At 43.0% G+C, this 19926-nt stretch overlaps 1 protein-coding gene across 3 annotated transcripts in view; it reads left to right on the forward strand.

Moving 5' to 3' along the window:
- RNMT (RNA guanine-7 methyltransferase) overlaps positions 1–14006 on the forward strand; it is a 36499-nt gene extending 22493 nt beyond the window's left edge. For all 3 annotated transcript variants that reach the window (XM_050767562.1, XM_050767564.1, XM_050767563.1), the window contains 3 exons: positions 6474–6575; positions 7628–7661; positions 13749–14006. In XM_050767562.1, coding sequence (XP_050623519.1) covers positions 6474–6575; positions 7628–7661; positions 13749–13783 — 171 coding nt within the window. In that variant the 3' untranslated portion in view covers positions 13784–14006. The remainder of the gene's footprint in view (positions 1–6473; positions 6576–7627; positions 7662–13748) is intronic.
- Positions 14007–19926: the final 5920 nt, after the last annotated feature.

Raw genomic sequence — 19926 nt, forward strand, 5'->3', positions numbered from 1 at the left:
CAGTCTTTTAGACTGTGTTGTTGCTGAGACCTCTCCTGACCTAATGCAGCAATGAAGGTACCTGTATAAGCTTCAAGCACATAGCCATTGATTGTTTTTCCTTTTTCTCCTTATCAGACAATGTCTGGTTGGACAGACCTAAAATATTTAGTGAGCATTTTTATTATTGATCAGTAGAATTATATTCATCAAGTGGACATTAAACTTCTTTAGAGAGTTGATTCAGTTTAGGTACTTTAAGCGTGCTCTAATGACCTCCATGAAGTAGGCAGAACAGTAACTTTTCCTTTATTTTTCCTATTCTTTTTTTTTTTTTTTTTTTAATGACAGGATCTCACACCGTTGCCCAGGCTGGCGTGCAGTGATGCAATCACAGCTCACTGAGGCCTTCACCCTCTGGAAGGTGACCCTCCCACCTCAGCCTCCTGAGTAACTGACTACAAGCTTGTGTCACCACACCTGGCTCAGTTTTAAACTTTTGTACTGAGGTTTTGCCGTGTTGCCCAGGCTGGTCTCAAACTCCTGACTTCATCAAGCGATCTTCCCACCTCGGCCTCCCAAAGTACTGGGATTACAGGTGTGAACCACTGCACCTGGCCAGTTTTCACTATTTTTTAGTAGGCAGCCTGAGGCTCAGAGGATCAATGACTTGCTCAAGGCCATGCTCACCTTTTGATGTTCTTCAGTTTTTAGATGATACTCAAACAAAAGTCTCCTGTTGAAGTTGCACCTGCACCCAGCCACTCCCACAATGTTGAGTGGGAAAACTTTCTATAAATTCTAAATTGTCTTTAAAGAGACATAATCAGTAAAATGTTATATTCCTCATTAGTTGTATTTCCTATACTTTAGGTCTAAGAATGTTTTTACTGGCTTTGTATTAGGAAGGGAGGCTTGTTTTGTTTGTCTTGAGGAAGAGGAGAAAACTAGCAAACCATGTGTGGATAAGTCCCCCTGTCCCACATACACAGCATACCTTTAGCATATCGCCTTTATTTGATGGTGCTTTGCGTGACAGTGGTCAATTATTTAGCTTTTCTCTTAGCATATGGGTGATGAATTCACTTGTGTAATTTATGTCAAAATGTACTTAGGTATAGTAGGGTATGGGATAATAAGAATTTTATGGCATGTTGTTTCTGTGAATTATGCAGTCCATGATGGGAACTGGACTGAAGTATTGAAGAAGCATTCCAAGTGCAGTGAGTGTATATAAGGGCCTTTTGGGAAGGAAGAAGACTGGTAGAGGACAGGCAGAGAAACCTGAGTGCACAGGGGATGTTTGAGGAACTAGTACTAATGGCTTTCACAGTTCTTCAGCAGTCTTCCGTCTCTCCCAGTACTGCACTTGGGGATATGACCTGTTACCATGGCTGTGTGCGGACAGAAGCAGTAATAGCATGTAGTTTGAAATGTCCTTTGGTTTTCCTACTTCTTGACCAAGTCACTCTGGTGGGCATGTAAAGGACTGGGAGCAGGAAAGGACATGCCCAGATAAGAGTTAGGACGCTACTTGGGTGGCATAATGGGGGACGGTTTGGAAGGACTTTGAGATCAGACCAGAGGTGGAAAGAGCAGTCAGATGCCACTGCTTTTGACCAGGTCAGAGGTTTAAATGGATCTGTGTCTTGATATTTGCCACAAAAAGTCTTTTCCTGAAGCATCCAGCTTTCGTCTGGGTTCAGCACTAGAACCAGTACAACTTTTCTGCTTTCCTGGAGCATTGGAACAGAGAGAAGAAAGAATGAAAAGATGTAGGCCATGCAACTCTAGGTCCTGACACCTGTTTTCTTTTTTTTCCACCAGCAAAATATTCTAGGGACACTTGTGGAAAAGTAACTGCTTTTAGAGGAGACACTAAGATATATATGTTTTAATAAGTTTTGGGCCCAGCGTGGCGGCTCACGCCTGTGACCCCAGCACTTTGGGAGGCCGAGGCGGGCAGATCACCCAAGGTCAGGAGTTGTAGAGCAGCCTGGCCAACATGGTAAAACTCCATCTCTACTAAAAATACAAAATTAGCCAGATGTGGTGGTGCACGCCTGTAATCCCAGCTACTCGGGAGGCTGAGGCAGGAGAATCACTTGAACCCGGGAGGTGGAGGTTGCAGTAAGCGAAGATCATGTCACTGCACTCCAGCCTGGGTGATAAAACTGAAACTCCGTCTCAAAAAATAAATTTTAAAAAATAACGATGTTTTGCAGCTTTATAATCGTGTATTGGTTGGTCTTTCAAAATGATCGGTAGAGAAGAGAAACTGGGTGTCCAATGATAAGCAGATAATCACACGGAGGATAAGTTAAAGAACAAGTGTACAACAAAATAGTTTGGCAGGCATTTAGAAATGAAGTTCTGAGGCTTTGTGATATGGTAAAACTACAACACGTAGAATTAAAGTTCCAAAAACCTGATTGATAGTCTGTGTTCTTTCTTATAGCCCTGTGCTGGGATGTGATACAAAGTAAAGTGGCTTATGCTAATGATACAGCAGTCCTAAATAGCCGAATACTTTTAAAACAGCAAATAAATGGGTTAATTTCTAATGCCTGAAGTTGCCACAGGATGTTTATTAAAAAAAGAGACAAAGAAGACTGCACAGCAGATATTCATAGATCCTTTCTTAAAAGTTTATTAGGGAGTTGTAAGTTTACAGTGCTTCCTTTCTAGCTGGTTTGTTGCTGTAAGACAAAGAATTATAAATGAATTATTAAAAAATATAAATTTTGGCCGGGCGCGGTGGCTCAAGCCTGTAATCCCAGCACTTTGGGAGGCCGAGACGGGCGGATCACGAGGTCAGGAGATCGAGACCATCCTGGCTAACACAGTGAAACCCCATCTCTACTAAAAATACAAAAACTTAGCCGGGCGAGGTGGCGGGCGCCTGTAGTCCCAGCTACTCGGGAGGCTGAGGCAGGAGAATGGCGTGAACCCGGGAGGTGGAGCTTGCAGTGAGCTGAGATCCGGCCACTGCACTCCAGCCTGGGTGACAGAGCGAGACTCCGTCTCAAAAAAAAAAAAAAAAAAAATATATAAACTTTGTAGAGTAGATGGTTCTATTAAATGTTTTATGTAATTTATTGTGTTTTGATTTACATGTATCTGGTTTGTTTTTTGGTAGGGGAGTGGGGGAGACAGAGTCTCGCTCTGTCATCCAAGCTGGAGTGCACTGGCACCATCTTGGCACACTGTAACCCCTCCCCACAACCACCACCACCCCACCCACCCCCCCCGCCCGCCTCCACCAACCCCGGCCTCAGTGATACTCAGAAGGCAACCTCAGCCTTCTGAGTAGCTGGGACTACAGGCATGTGCCACCACACCTGGCTACTTTTTGTATTTTATGTAGAGACAGGATGTTGACATGTTGGCCCGAGCTAGTCTCGAACCCCTCAGCTCAAGTGATCTGCCTGCCTTGGCCTCCCAAAGTGCTGGAGTTACAGCATGAGCCACCCAGCCAGGCCTGATTTACATCTATTAAAAGGCAAAATTCAGATACTATAAAGGGATATCACTTAAAATGGATAAAAAATAGCACTTGAAGTAATTTGGATAAACAGTTGGCCAGCATACCCTTAAAAACACAGCATGTTTTTCTGACCCTTTTCCATAGTCTTATGTAAATGTGGGAAATGTCTGTAATTTGGAGGCTAGATTATTAAACAGGGTTCTCTGTTGACTTGACTTTTTTATTTGTATTATTTGTAATTGCTATTTATGCTTTTCATGGCCATTAAATCGCCATCATTTTAATATTTAGCTCTTTTTATGACATCTTTAAGCTCTGTATTTATATATACAAAGCCTTTGGCTAACAATAGAGAAGTTGCAAGTGTTTGCTGCTAAATGGTTCTTGATGGTGATTAAATTATGTAGCTTCTTCCAGCTGTGAATATCCTAAGATTGTGATAAAAGTTGACCGTAAGACTGGATGTGGTGGTTCACACCTGTGATCTCAGCACTTCGGGAGACTGAGGTAGGAGAATTCTTTGAGACCAGGAATTTAACAGAAGCCTGGGCAACATACTGAGACCTTGTCCCTACAAAAAAATTTTTTTAAATTAGCCAGCATGGTGGCTTGTGCGTGTAGTCCCAGCTACCCAGGAGGCTGAGGTAGAGGATCACTTGAGCTCAGGAGGCCAAGGTTACAGTGAGTGGAGATCCTGCCACTGCAATACAGCCTAGGGGAGAGAGCAAGACTCTGTCTCAAAAAAAAAAAAAAAAAAAAAAAAATTGCTGGTTTACATCTGATCTTCTTTGATAAACCTGATAAAAACAAGCAATGGGGAAAGGATTCCCTATTTAATAAATGGTGTGGGAAAACTGGCTAGCCATATGTAGAAAGCTGAAACTGGATCCCTTCTTTACACCTTATACAAAAATTAACTCAAGATGGATTAAAGATTTACATGTAAGACCTAAAACCGGCCGGGCGCGGTGGCTCAAGCCTGTAATCCCAGCACTTTGGGAGGCCGAGACGGGCGGATCACGAGGTCAGGAGATCGAGACCAGCCTGGCTAACACGGTGAAACCCCGTCTCTACTAAAAAATACAAAAAACTAGCCGGGCGAGGTGGCGGGCGCCTGTAGTCCCAGCTACTCGGGAGGCTGAGGCAGGAGAATGGCGTAAACCCGGGAGGCGGAGCTTGCAGTGAGGTGATATCCGGCCACAGCACTCCAGCCTGGGCGACAGAGCAAGACTCCGTCTCAAAAAAAAAAAAAAAAAAGACCTAAAACCATATCAACCCTAGAAAAAATCCTAGGCAATACCATTCAGGACATAGGCATGGGCAAAGACTTCATGACTAAAACAGCAAAAGCAGGCTGGGTGCAGTGGCTCACGCCTGTAATCCCAGCACTTTGGGAGGCCGAGGCAAGCGGATCATGAGGTCAAGAGATTGAGACCATCCTGGCTAACATGGTGAAACTCCGTCTCTACTAAAAAATACAAAAAACTAGCCGGGCGAGGTGGCGGGCGCCTGTAGAGTCCCAGCTACTCGGGAGGCTGAGGCAGGAGAATGGCATAAACCTGGGAGGCGGAGCTTGCAGTGAGCTGAGATCCGGCCACTGCACTCCAGCCTGGGCGACAGAGCGAGACTCCGTCTCAAAAAAAAAAAAAAAAAAAAAAAAAAAAATTAGCCAGGCGTGATCGTGGGCGCCTGCAGTCCCAGCTACTTGGGAAGCTGAGGTAGGAGAATGGCGTGAACCCGGGAGGTAGAGCTTGCAGCGAGCTGAGTTCACGCCACTGCACTCCAGCCTGGGCAACAGAAGCCAAAAGACAAATGGGGTCTAATTAAACTAAATTAGATGTGCTTCTGCACAGCAAAAGAAACTATCATCAAAGTGAAGAGGCACCCTACAGAATGGGAGAATATTTTTGCCATCTACCCATCTGACAAAGGGCTAAATATCCAGAATCTACAAAGAACTTAAACAAATTTACAAGAAAGAAAAAAATCAAAAAGTGGACAAAGGATATGAACAGACACTTCTCAAAAGAAGACATTTATGCAGCCAACGGACACATGAAAAAATGGTCGTCTTCACTGGTCATCAGAGACATGCAAATCAAAACCACAATGAGATACCATTTCACGCCAGTTAGAATGGTGATCGTTAAAAATTCAGGAAGCAACAGGTGCTGGAGAGGATGTGGAGAAATAGTAATGCTTTTACACTGTTGATGGGAGTGTAAACTAGTTCAACCATTGTGGAAGACAGTGTGGCAGTTCCTCAAGGATCTAGAACTAGAAATACCATTTGACCCAGTGATCCCATTACTGGGTATATGCCCAGAAGATTATAAATCATACTACTATAAAGACACATGCACACGTATGTTTATTGTGGCACTATTCACAATAGCAGAGACATGGAACCAACCCAGATGTCCATCAGTGATAGACTGGATTAAGAAAATGTGGCACATACACACCGTGGAACACTATGCAGCCATAAAAAAGGATGAGTTCATGTCCTTTGCAGGGACATGGATGAAGCTGGAAACCATCATTCTCAGCAAACTAACACAAGGACAGAAAACTAAACACATGTTCTCACTTATAGGTAGGAGTCAAACACTGAGATCACATGGGCACAGGGCAGGGAACATCACACACTGGGGCCTGTCATGGGGTGGGGGCCTAGGGGAGGGATAGCGTTAGGAGAAATACCTAATATAAATGATGAGTTGATGGGTGCAGCAAACCAACATGGCCAATCTATACCTATGTAACAAACCTGCGCGTTTTACACATGTAACCTAGAACTTAAAGTATAATTTTTTTTAAAAAATTGGTTCAAGAGAGGATTCTTCCTTTATTTTTTTTCATATTTCAAAAGTATCTGTAGTTTGTATTCCTGCAGTAGTACTTATGAATTATTCTAATTATGTTATTTCAGTGATTTAGCATGTTTAATTCTGAATTTTAAATTTCAATGTGTTATTGTAACTAGGACTTTCATTTGTTTCCCCAGCCATATCCTGCAAATGAGAGTTCTAAACTTGTCTCTGAGAGGGTGGATGACTATGAACATGCAGCCAAGTACATGAAGAACAGTCAAGTAAAGTTACCTTTGGTAAGTTTTAATTTTTGAAAGTATTTTATAGAGAATGAGAAAAAGAACATGCCTTATATGGAGACATAGGAAATTATTTCACTTGCTTACAATACTTGGGCTCATTGACTTACAAATCAGTTGTTTCCCCTAAGCGATGTTGACTTGTTATAACCACAGAATATGGAATAAAATTCAATTCAATGGACTGAGATGGAGTGCTATATCTAAGGCAGTGAAGATAGTGAAAACATTACAGGCTTGGTGTGCAAGTTCCCTGCTAATGTAGGCACCAATGAATCACAGCATTTCATAGATAGAATTCAGGGGTCCAGGAATTTAAATGGGAAAAAATTACATCTTAACTTACACTAATTTCTGTGTAAAAGTTTTTAGAAATAATTACTACAATAGTACCACAGTGATAATTAGCTGCTACTATGGCTTTGTCATCAGTGGGAATTACAGATATTTTCATAGCACATTTTTGCCAATATCTTAGAATATTGTTTTCATTTATCATGTCTGGAAAAATGACATCACTAGAACTGCCACTAGATCTTGTTATTATAGTTAATGGTGTGTGCAAAGCAACACATATCTTTAATATTTTGATAGCTACATAAATGTAATTTATTTCCTTTGTGTAATATATACTTTATTTTGTTATTCCTTTGAAAAAACACAAAAATTGTATTTTTTCCACCAGTGCTGTTTATTGTTTCAAGATAGGCCTTTTTTGTTTTTTCATTTTCCAGATTAAGAATATTAGATAGATGCATTTTCCAGTTACACCCACACACACACTCACACACTATTCCCTCTTCACATACATTCAGTCTTTGAGAATTTGCAAGTTAGAGAATTTGGCAGGAGGGTAAAAGTGTGAGAAGATGGCTTTCAAAGTTAATCTCACTGATTTATATGCTCAAATCACATTATAGGAGTGAATTGAATGTGTATTTACAATGAAGTTAGGGTCTTTTGGACATCTGTGCTGGTTATTTAGAAATAAGCATATGTTTACTTCCATATTGAATCTAAAATTTTCTTTTTCTCTTTTGTAATTTTAGGGAACCTTAAGTAAATCAGAATGGGAAGCTACAAGTGAGTATATCATCAGCATAGATTAACTGATAATGTCAAAGTTCCTGTTTCAAAGTGATCATTAAAAGTCCTGCAGAAAGGCCGGGCGCGGTGGCTCACACCAGAAGTCAGTACTCTGGGATGCCGAGACAGCCAGATTCCTCGAGCCCAGGAGTTGAGACCAGTCTGGGCAACATGGCGAATGCTTGTCTCTACCAAAAATACAAAAAAATTAGCCAGGTGTAGTGGCCTGTGCCTGTGGTCCAGCTACTCAGGAGGCTGAGGTAGGAGGACTGCTTGATCCTCAAGGCTGCAGTGAGCTGTGATCACACCACTGCACTCCAGTCTGGGCGACACAGTGAGACTGTCTCAAAATAAAATCTGAAAACTTTGAGTTTTTCTGACACATTTTAGGTGGTGTTTGTGTTTACACACACACACAAATACCTGTATCTCTATATATGTCTAATCTTGGTTTCTTGCACAGCTGTGTAGTGCCAAGAGAAGACACACTGTACATAGGGTCTTCTCAGCGTAAACTTGTGAGCACGTGTAGACAATCTCATTGCCTACTTGTTACTAAGTAGCCATCTCTTTTTGAAGTGTTTACCTCAGATTTCTAGTGGAATTTTTGGCTTATAGAATACTTGCATGCCTTTTTCTTTTTATTTGGCCACTCTGATGTGACCGTGAAGGCATAATAATACTAGAACGTTCAGTGAAACATCTGTGAGCAGGACGCGTTACAGGTGTGCACGGTAGGGGCAGACGTGGTGCAGAGATACTCTGAAGGGAGTTCCTGTGTTCAGAAGAGAAGCCAGAAGCACAGCACATCTGTGAAGACCGGTGGTTCTTCAGCGGTGGGTGTGAGGAAGTCGGGCCACAGAGCCTCGCTGTTACCGCAGGAATCCCCCTTACGTGGTGGGTGATAATGTTGAGGCACAAGTGGTCATTAAGGACAACGCATTTGATAAACATTATTGATTTACATGAAGTTTTGTGAAAGGTAAAGTAAAATAAAGATGTTAAATCTCTACCTTCTAGAAATCTACACTGTAATGGAAGGAACAGACACAAATAAATATACTACTAGGCAGACTTTTAAGTGCTAATGTTACTATAGTGGGGAACAAAGGTGAAGGAGAGCTTAATGAAAACTAATGAAATCTGGGAGGTAGTAATAATATTGATATTACTGAGTGTTGAACACGTGCAGGTGCGTGTAACTTTAATCCTGATAATAACATGTTGTAACTCATTTAATCCTCACAATGACTTTATGAGTATTATATCTCCTTTCACAGATGAGAAAACTAAACTGCTAAGATCACAGAGCTCACCTGTGATTAGCTTACCTAAGTGATCTGTCATCTTAACCGTGGTTTTGTGGAAGCCTGGCAGAAGGAAAATTTAGTAAGACTTCCTGAGTTGGATAGAGAAGAAAAGCAAAGGAGTAAACAAGACCAGTATTTTGAGGCTATGTGTCTCTGAACATTGGTACTATGACTAGAACTGGGACTGGAGGGTGTTATACACATGCGATCGTGTTGGACACACTAGTGAGCGTGTGCATAAACTATGGATTTTATTACTTTTTCCCTCAGTGGAGACTGGTTACCTGTCTTAGATATCCTGCTAGTCCCAAAGTAGGGTGTAAATTTTGATCAAGAGTCATCATGATGGTGGTACTGGCTGTGGCTTAGAACTGTATTTTTATATTGCCTATTTGTCTGAACTTCAGTCATCATGTACAAATGAAAAATTAGATGGCCCCAGACAATTGGAAGAGATGGGCTGGACATGTGAAGAGAGCAATGGCCAAATTGCACCTAGAGTGTAGCACCCCAGGATTGTTTGGCTCTTTGATGAACTGCACTGTTCTAAGCTAGAGGGCTTCGTGGGTTGAGCCTATCTTGCATGCCATCACGAGTCTACAAGGCCCAAGCGATATTTTAGACTTCTGCTGGTCTGATCATTAAAGCTATCATCAGAGCTGCTGCTCCTCTAGAATATGGCTTTAAATGAGAAAGGCGAGAATTGCTATTGATTTGTTTCTGGAAGTGGAAGTGGTTCACGATTTGATTTTTTAAATCCCAATTGAAATGCCTGCATAGAAGGCATTTTATACAGTAAGTGGAACTTTTTAGGAGTTTCAAGTTAGAAAGTTACAATGTATTGAAAATCAGACTCTAGCATGTTAGTGGTTTCAGATGACCCTAAATGAGGAGAGAACAGGACTGAGGGGTTGTTTGCAATTGGTACGGGCCTGTGGGAGGTGGGATTTGGCAAAGCTGGACTCTGCACAAAGGCCACCCAGAGCGGGGGACAGCATGACTGATAGTAGCCAGCTGTGAGTGCTGACGTGCTGTGCATACTGATGTGCTACAAGGCTGGGGACTGCGTTCCTCCTTACCTTCTGGCAGGAGCAGCAGACCTGATGAACACCTGCCTGCTTTCTGTCCTGTCACTGTGCTGCTAGCCACGTTTCATTTCAACTAAAGGAAATTGGAAACCGGTAAATAAGGAGCAGATAGTAGCAGGACCAAAGTAGTATTTTGGAAAAACTGCCATGGTATTCCTGTACAAGTTGGGTTGGAAGAGCAAGAAGCTGGAGTCTTGGGAAGCCATCAGGCAGTTAGCTGTGTTCATCTACCCTCCCTTCAGAAGTCATCTCAAGGAGTGAGGCCTCCAGCTTAGATGGACTTGATCTTGACTCACGGTTGAGTATCCTAGCACGTGCCCCGAACATCCTTGTGATGTTTTCAGGATTTGTCACCTTTTCAGGTATTTTCTTGCCCTAAAATCTATTGGTATTTTATTAGAAGATACACAGGCATACCTTGGGGATACTGCAAGTTTAGTTCTAGACCACCACAGTAAAGCAAGTCACTCAGATTTTTTGATCTCCCAGTGCATATAAAAGTTACGTTTACACTGTACTGTGGTCTGTTAAGTGTGCAGTAGTGTTTGAAAACAGTATACATACCTTAATTTAAAAATGCTTCATTGGTAAAAAATACTAAAGGTCATCTGAACCTTCAGTGAATCCAAATCTTTTCTGCTGGTGAAGGGAGGGTCTTTCCTCGATGACAGAAATACTCTCAGTGGATGGTGGTTGCTGAAGATTGGTGTGGCTGTGGCAGTTAAGACAATGAAGTTTGCCTCATTGATTGACCGTTCTTTCACAGAAGATTTCTCAGTAGCATGCAATGCTGCTTCATAGCATTTTACCCACTGTAGAACTTATTTCTAAATTGGAGTCACTCCTCTGAAACCTCTCCTGGTGCTTTATCAACTAAGATTTTGTAATGTTAATATTCTAAATCCTCTGTTGTCATTTCAACAATGTTCCCAGGGTGTTTACCGGAAGCAGATTCTATCTCAAGCTCATCCATAAGCAACTCCTCATTTGTTCAAGTTTGATCATAAGATTGGAGCAATTCAGTCACATCTGCAGGCTCCATTTATAATTCTAGTTCTCTTGCTGTTGCCATCCCATCTACAGCTACTTCCTCCACTGATGTGTTGAACCCCTTGAAGTCATGCATGAGGATTGGAATCCAGTTCTTCTAAACTTCTGTTCATGTTGTTGTTTTGACCTCATCCCATGAGGCATGAACATTCTTAATGATATCTAGAATGGCCGGGCGCGGTAGCTCAAGTCTGTAATCCCAGCACTTTGGGAGGCCGAGACGGGCGGATCACGAGTTCAGGAGATCGAGACCATCCTGGCTAACACGGTGAAACCCTGTCTCTACTAAAAAATACAAAAAACTAGCCAGGCGAGGTGGCGGCGCCTGTAGTCCCAGCTACTCGGGAGGCTGAGGCAGGAGAATGGCGTAAACCCGGGAGGCGGAGCTTGCAGTGAGCTGAGATCCGGCCACTGCACCCCAGCCTGGGTGACAGAGCAAGACTCTGTCTCCAAAAAAAAAAAAAAAATGATATCTAGAATGGTGAATCCTTTCCATCAGGTTTTAAATTTACTTCATCCAGATCCATCAGAGGAATCGCTATCTATGGCAGCTATAGCCTTACAAAATGTATTTCTTAAATAAGAAGACTTAAAAATGAAAATCATCCCTTGATCATGGGCTGCAGAATGGATGTTGTATCAGCAGGCATGAAAATAACATTAATCTCCTTGTACATCTTCATCAGACCTCCTGGGTGACCAGGTACATTGCCAATGAGTAGTAATATTTTTTAAAGAATTTTCTTTTTCTGAGCAGTAGGTCTCAACAGTGGGCTTAAAATACTCAGTAAACCGTGAACAGATATGCTGTCATCCAGGCTTTGTTCCATTTATAGAGCATGAGCAGAGCAGATTCTACATAATTCTGAAGGGCCTCAGGATTTTTGGAAGGATAAATGAGCATTGGCTTCACCTTAAAGTCGCCAGCAGCATTAGCCTCTGACAGGAGAGTCACCCTGTCTTTTGAAGCTTTGAAACCAGGTGTTGACCTCTAGCTATGAAAGTCCTCAATGGCATCTTCTAATAGAAGCTGTCTCGTCTCCATTGAAGATCTTGCTTAGTTAATGTAGCCACCTTCATCGGTGATCTTAGCTAGATCTGCATAACTTGCTGCAGCTTCTACATCAGCACTTGCTGCATCATCTTGTACTTTTACATCATGAAGGTGGCTGCTTTCCTTAAACCTCCTGAACCAACTTCAGTTTCAGACTTTTCTTGTGCAGTTTCCTCACCTCTCTCATCCTTCATAGAATTGAAGCGAGTCAGGGCCTCTGAATTAGGCTTTGGATAAAGGGAATGTTGTGACTGGTTGACCTTCTTTGCAGACCACTCAGACTTTTTCTGAAAATCAGCTGTCAGGCTGTTTGCTTTGTTATTCCAGTGTGTTTATTGGAGTAGACTTTTATTTTAAGAACTTTTCCTTTGCATTCATAACACCTGATTTCAAGCCTAGCTTTTTGCCTATTTTAGCTTTTGACATGCCTTCTTCACTAAGCTTAATCATTTCTAGCTTCTGATTTAAAGTGAGAGATGTGCAAGTGTTCGTTTCACTTGAACATGTAGAGACCATTGTAGGGTTATTAACTGGCCTTGTTTCAATATTGTTGGATCTCCAGAAACAGAGAGGCCGAGGAGAGGGAGGGTGAGAGATGGGGGAACAGCTAATTAGTGGAGCATCAGAGCACTCATGACATTTAGGAGTTCTCCATCTTACAAAGGCACTTCTGTAAAGTTTGTGGCACACCAAAACAGTTATAACAACAACAGCAAAGATCGCTGATTACAGATCGTCATGACAGATAATAATGGAAAAGCTTGAAATAATGCAAGAATTACCATAATGTGATATAAAAACCTGAAGCAAGCATGTGCTGTTGGAAAAATGGTGCCAGTAGACTTGCTTGACGTGGTATTGCCACAGAGCTACAATTTGTAAAAAAAAAAAAAAAAAAAAAAAAAAAAAACAGTCTGTGAGGCTAAATAAAGTTAGGTAGGTATGCCTTTAATAGGTTTCAACTTGATTCAGAACAAGGAATCGTAAATTCATTTAGCTGTCTTTTGAGTCGAAGCAGGAAACCTTATTTCAGGGAGAGAGCTCTTGGGGCCAGTACATGCAGAAATAGAAATAGTGTCTGTAAGTATTAATTGTCATAGAGCTTTAGGCGCACTTTCTTCACAAGGCCCTGCAACACAGTCATTGGGTGAATTGTTAACATGTATGTTCCTTTAATTCTACTTTTATAAAATAGCTTTAATATTTTAATTCTAGTTTTCTTTGTTACACTTTTAATTTAAAATTTAATTTATAATTTTAATTTGTTATACTTTTAGTTTAGTTATACTTTGATTTTTCTTACCTTAAACTGATTTTTAGAGCTGTTGAACTGGTTTTCCCATGGGCTGCTATATCACTGAGTATTATAGTAAGTAGATAATTGTTTTAAAGTAAACAAATACCATCCCATGTCTGCCTAAAAATGATTCAGATAATAGAGGAACTCTTAGAATTTACGGGGATTTTCCTCTTCAGAAGCTGCTTGAGAGCCTAAGAATTTTCCCCAAATTATGAACAAGACAGATTGTTTTATTTATTGTAATCATATGAGAAACTAAACTCTTATTTATTTCCTTTTTAGGTATTTACTTGGTGTTTGCCTTTGAGAAACAGTAGTGAGCACAGGCAGTAGTCCCAGAGGGGCCATGTTCTGCCCTGCACGGATGTGAACAACTCATCTCGATATATTTGACATTTCTCTGTCTGTCGATTTTAATTCTAAATGTGCAGGATGCTGCCAGAAACTGCAGTGCAGAAATTCAGCATTTGCTGTCTGTGACAGATGAACTTTTGCATGTGTATATAAGAATGAATTGGGACCTCTGTCTTTAAAAATCTATTTTTAAGGCCGGGCGCGGTGGCTCAAGCCTGTAATCCCAGCACTTTGGGAGGCCGAGGCGGGCGGATCACAAGGTCAGGAGATCGAGACCACAGTGAAACCCCGTCTCTACTAAAAATACAAAAAATTAGCCGGGCGCGGTGGCGGGCGCCTGTAGTCCTAGCTACTCAGGAGGCTGAGGCAGGAGAATGGCGTGAACCCAGGAGGCGGAGCTTGCAGTGAGCCGAGATCGCGCCACTGCACTCCAGCCTGGGCAACAGCGTGAGACTCCGTCTCAAAAAAAAAAAAAAAAAAAAATCTATTTTTAGGTAATGTTCTAAGAATTCCATTTGCCTCTATGATCTTAGCTCATACAAATATAATATGACTTGTTAAAGCAACTAAACTCTTTCCTCAGTGCTCAGATTTGTCCTGTGTGCGTCTACAGTATTCAATTTATTGCAGTTGTAGAATTGGTCAGAGAGCATTTTCATAGTATGTTCATTTCTATGGTTTTGTTATATAGCATTTTTCAAGATTTAATGGTCTGTACAGTTGAATGTAAGTGTTCAATATGTATTGTTCAAGTTAAAAGTTTAGAACTCAATTTCAGATGTTCATGAAAGTTGCTTAGCTGAAATTTTAGCAATGTATTGCATTTTGAAATAATCATTAACATGCCACAATTCAGGAGCTGGTTAGAACATTTTAAGTGGCAGCATAGAATTTTGGAATTTGGGGGCTTTCTTTTGAGAATTTACTACCACAGCAATTAATGTTTCCAGTTACCAAGATTGTGATTAGACACATTTACCTTTCTTCATTGAACAAATGGTGCCATAGTTATTTTTCTCAAAATTTAGTGAAAATCCCTCCCATGTAAACATGTTGCACATTTTTTCCAAATTTATAGATAGAACTGCATTAGGAATATTCTCACCAACTGATGCTGCGTACCCACTTCAGCCCAGAAATAAGCAATACCTGTTCTTCTGTTACAGCCTCAGCACTTTGCACCATACGAGCCATTGTTAAAATTGTCACTTGTATAATTGACTGCTTTTCCAAAACTGGTACCTATGTGAACTGTTGTCCTTACTTTACACCACCATTTGGAAAACTTGCCAGTTGTTAGATGTAGATGTAGTGAAAAACTTCAAGAATGAAGCAGAGCAATTGAGTATTGTTTTTTAAATTATTAAGCCATGGTTTACAAAAACATCACTTCCTGTAGTAATTCACAATACTTGTTTTAAAACATAGTGTCTTTATTAGTTTATGTCTATTAACCGTTCATGGTGTTAGAGTTGCAAGCTTTTTAGCAAGAAAATAGGGTTTCCTCATTTCAGTTCCTTCTGCAACCTGTGAATCTCCAAAGTGTTACCAGTTTACAAAAATAAGTCTTTTTGCCTTAAGTCGTTTGGGAAGTAAGTAATACTGCATCTGACTCTGGTGGCTGTCATTAGCTAGGAAAAGTTTGCAGATGGTGTTGGTGAGGTGGGGAAAGGAAGTCGTCCTGTCACATACACAAGTTCGTTTTCATTCTAGCGCAGTGCCGGGAAGTGTATTGATAGCTTGTAGGTACAGGAAAAGCATCATCATTTCCTCAGTTCGCATTTACTGGTCTTAACAGGTAATAATTATACATGTACTTTTAGCCTCTTTCAGCCTCTTCCACGCCATGGGTAATTTGGGGGAGAGGAGAATCCTGCAAAGGATGGACTAACCAGTGGTAATACAAAGCAGGGAGAACAGAAAGCTAGAGTTCCTCAGGCCTTCAGTGAACAGAAAGGAGCAGAGAGTGAGATTAGATCTGAGAAGACGCTCTGGGGACTGAACCCACTGTTGCTGGTGTGGGGGAGGCTCACTGGAGCCACGTCTGCAGGCACTGCATTCAGGCAGCCGCCTTCCTCCTTGAGCTTTGCCTGTCGCTTGCCTTATCAGTTCTTTCTCCACCACCCCCCACCCGCCCCCAGCCCATGTCTCCTTGCTACAATTAAGTTTCTGGACATTGACTTAAGAACTGTTAGGAAAAGGAAAAGGACCCCTGCCTATCCTCTCCAACCACCAAGGTGGAGGGACCTAGTAGGACGCCCTCGACCCACCTTGCAGTCGAAATGTTCAGTTTTCTACTCAGGACTTAGGTGACTGTTGTGAGGGGGCGTGGCTTTTCACCATCAGGCCAGGAAGAGCACCTGTTGCCGTAAGCTCAGTGAAGTGGGGCCCTCCCAGACCTGCCGTGCAGTTTATCCTCCGAGAATGGAATTAGAAATGAAGACCCAGCCAGCTATTGGTGGGATGACGGAACTGGGGATTGCGCTGATTGATCTGGGACCATGGCTGGATTGTGATGGAACGAAGACTGCTGATGTTCAATGCTTTGGGCCCAGGATATACTTGAGAAAAAGCACTAGTGGCTTGTGTTCAGGGAGAGGAGCTGGCAGTTTTTAACCACTTCTGAGGAAGCCGTGTTCTAACCTGCGGAGAGTATTGCGATTCTGTGAGAGGGCCTCTCTGCAGAGCCACTGCAGCCTCCGGCTTGGCCCTCCTGTGCCTTCAGTACCCAGCCAGGCTCTCTGGGTCCAGGGTGACTCGCAAAGAAACTGGCCTTCAGCCGGAGAAAACACGGGGTGGAGACTCTCACTTACGTTAACGCCTTCTCGTAATGACTGAAAGGCAGGTTGCCAGCACAGTGAGTTTCCCAGCCTGCTCCCCCACCCACACTTGGAAATCGAGGGAGCACGATCGCTGTCTGACTTCACATGTTAGTAGAGAATCAGAGCAGAGCTGAGAGTATATTGGTCAGCATCATAGAAAAGCAGACAAAGGTTGCTGAGCCATGAGAGGGCCAGGTATCCAGTTTTGTTAACTCGGGAATTTCTTCTTAACCTGTTTTTTAGCTTAGTGCCATTATGTCATTTTGATTTGTATTCAAGTACTCTTCAAGTATCTTTGTGATGAAGGTTTGGTTACTTGTAGAGATCTGCCTGCACGGTGAAAATGCCAGTGTGAATGTTCTAGCTACCGAACATTGTTTTTTGTTGAAAAACTGACTTTCTGTTGTCTACCTCAGGCCTTGTGCGTTTGGGTTATCTCGAGCCAGTCACCACAGAGGGTCTCTAGGGTCTGCAAAATAGAGGCCAAATCCAGGGACCAGGCCCCAGTAATGGAAGTTGTACCAAAATGCCTGTGGTACTTGACGGCCTGTTGGTCAAATAGGAAGTGTGAGTGTGTGATGTTAGAACCTCCCTAGTTGCTGCTGTATCAAACACTACACACTTGACAAGCGTTTTCATTCCCCGCCCTCGGACAGAACAACATTCCTAATTGTTTGAAGGCAACCAGTGCAAAGGCTGCTACACTTCTGTCATGATCTTTAGCAGATATGGACGGGACTGGATCCCGGGGCACTGTCAGCACTTCTCTCCCTCTTGTGCTTCCCAGTTTGTCCTCTGCTCCCACGTAGGCCTAAAAGCCACCCCACTCCGTAGTGCCTGCGCCTCACCACGATATTGAGGACACTGAGGACACCCAAGGGTACTCTGCACAGTTTGGCTGTGGAGACTTGAGCAAGCCCTCAAGTCCCCTGCGCCCTGGACTTCTCCTGGGTTGTACTTTTCTGGGGACAGCGTACCTTGGACAAAGCCGAGCTGACAACTCACGTTTATTAGTCTCCTACCTGAGTCAGTCACTTCGCCAAATTCTTCACCTGTGGTAACTCATTTTGATTGTTACAACATCTCAGCACCATTATTCCCATTTTAATGATGAGGAAACTGAGTCATAGAGGATACAGACTTGCCCAAAGGAGAGCTAGGATTTCCACACCCCCTCCCCAAGTCGGGCCTGCCCTCCAAGTGCTTGTTACATACCTCCGTGGGTGTCAGCCCAGATGACTCCACCCATCCACCACCTGCAGCTTGAGATGTTCACTATTAGAGCTCCATCCTTTTGGTTCAAAACGTTGGTACCTACGTAGATGTTCCCTGGGAGGAGTGTTTCTTTCTGAGTAAGGGGCTTTGTTGAAAGGAGGGGTTAGAGAGAGCAAGACGGCCCTCGAGTGCACTGGCAGGAAGCAAAGATAAGACTTGAATTTAAGTTTGATGGGCCTCCTCCTTTAGCAGCCCAACCTGTAGCAAATCTAGTTTAGCCTGCATGACAGGGAGACGGGTTCCCTTCCCACCCTCACCGTTTGCAAGTGGCCGGAGCTGGGAATGGCAGTACAAGAGTGTAGCCAAGGGAGAGGCTGAGAAAAGGAGGCCTTTTTTTCAGTTTTGAGTTGAGTATCCAGACAGAGGCAAATCATTTTAACTTTTTATTAAAGTGTAACTATAGAAACACAGCAATGATTTTTCACAAATGGAACACGTGCATACAATCAGCACCCCAGAAGCCCCCCATCAGATTCCCTTCCAGTTAACTACCTCTCCAAGGGAAACCACTATCTTGAGTTCTAAGAGCATAGATTAGTTCTGTCTGGTTTGGGATGATACATAAATGGAATTATGCATTCTTTGTATCTGGTTTCTTTTCACCCATATTATGTTTGTGAGATTTTTGTTGCATGTATTTGTACATGGTTTTTCATTCTCATGGTTGTATAATATTCCATTGTGTGAATAAACCACATACTATTTATCTGACGGCTGTTTGGTTCATTTACCATTTGGAAGCTAGTACTGATCCAGATACTCTAGTACATGAATTTTGGTGCACCCAGATACGTACTTCTGCCTAGGAATGTGCTACAATTTGAATGTTTATCCTTCCAAATCTTATGTTGAAATTTGATCCCCAGTGTTGCAGATGGGACCTAGTGGGAGGTGTTTGGGTCATGGGGGTGGGTCCCTGATGAATAGATTAATGCCTCACGGTGGTGGGAGTGTGAGTTCTTGCTCATTTCCCAGGGACAAGTTAACTTTTTTCCGATTAACAACAATGACACCTGGTGGTTTAAAAGAGCTTGGCACCTCCCCCATCTTTTGCTTTCTCTCGCCATGTGATCTCTACACACCAGCTCTCCTTTGCCTTCCACCATGAGTGGAAGCAGCCTGAGGCCCTCATCAGAAGCAAATATTGCAGGATCTCTCCGGGCCTTTGTCTTCTGTGCCTACGTGTCCGCGGCTCAGTTACCCTCTACTGCTCCTTTGCCTTTGCCCTGTCACCCTGTTACCTGCAAGGGTAGGGAAGATACCAGTACGCTCGAGAACCAGGAAGTGGAAACAGGAATACCAGAGCCTTAAAGATCAGTACAATGATGTTTGGAGAAATCTAAAAGAGTTGGGGAGGGAGCTAAGCTGGCTGACTAGATGCGGCCAGGAAGAGCATCTCTCACCAAGAGACCAGACCATCAAGAAAACTGACACACTCTGAGCAGATCTTTGGAAGGAAGGTGTTGAGAGTGGACAGTGGGAAAATACAGACGCTGGGCTCAAGGGGAAGGAAGCGGGGAACCCTGCCCAGGACCGGTGAGCACTAGGATTTGTTCTGGTCCTCCGTGGCTCCTGGGGAACGGGTGAGTTAAACAGACGAGTGACCCACTCTTACCATGGACCTCCGGAATCCTGGCTGCAGGAAACCCCACAACCCCATGGACATTTAAGCTGACAGGGAGAGTTGTTTGGAGCGGTGGCAGGGAAGGGACTCCAGCCTTTGCAGAACCCAGAGGGTTTGGCACTGGAATGGCTACAGTGGAGTACAACCAAGGACACCCATCCCCTAGGACTCACCACACTCCTCTGGGTGACTTTGGCTTTGTCAACTGTCAGACCTGGAAAGAGCAGGGTGGTCTTGCCCTTGGGACAAGGCCAGTCTACCTGAGTGCCCCTGCTCCCTTAATCTGGCCTTTCTGGGGGTCCCTGCCTGGCCGTGGCCGTTTGCAGCACAGCCACAGATGCCCAACTAGGGTGCCCTCCAGTGGCAGCCAAAATAGGTCATTTAC

The sequence above is a fragment of the Macaca thibetana genome, chromosome 18 (assembly GCF_024542745.1).
Source record: "Macaca thibetana thibetana isolate TM-01 chromosome 18, ASM2454274v1, whole genome shotgun sequence".
Taxonomy (NCBI): domain Eukaryota; kingdom Metazoa; phylum Chordata; class Mammalia; order Primates; family Cercopithecidae; genus Macaca; species Macaca thibetana.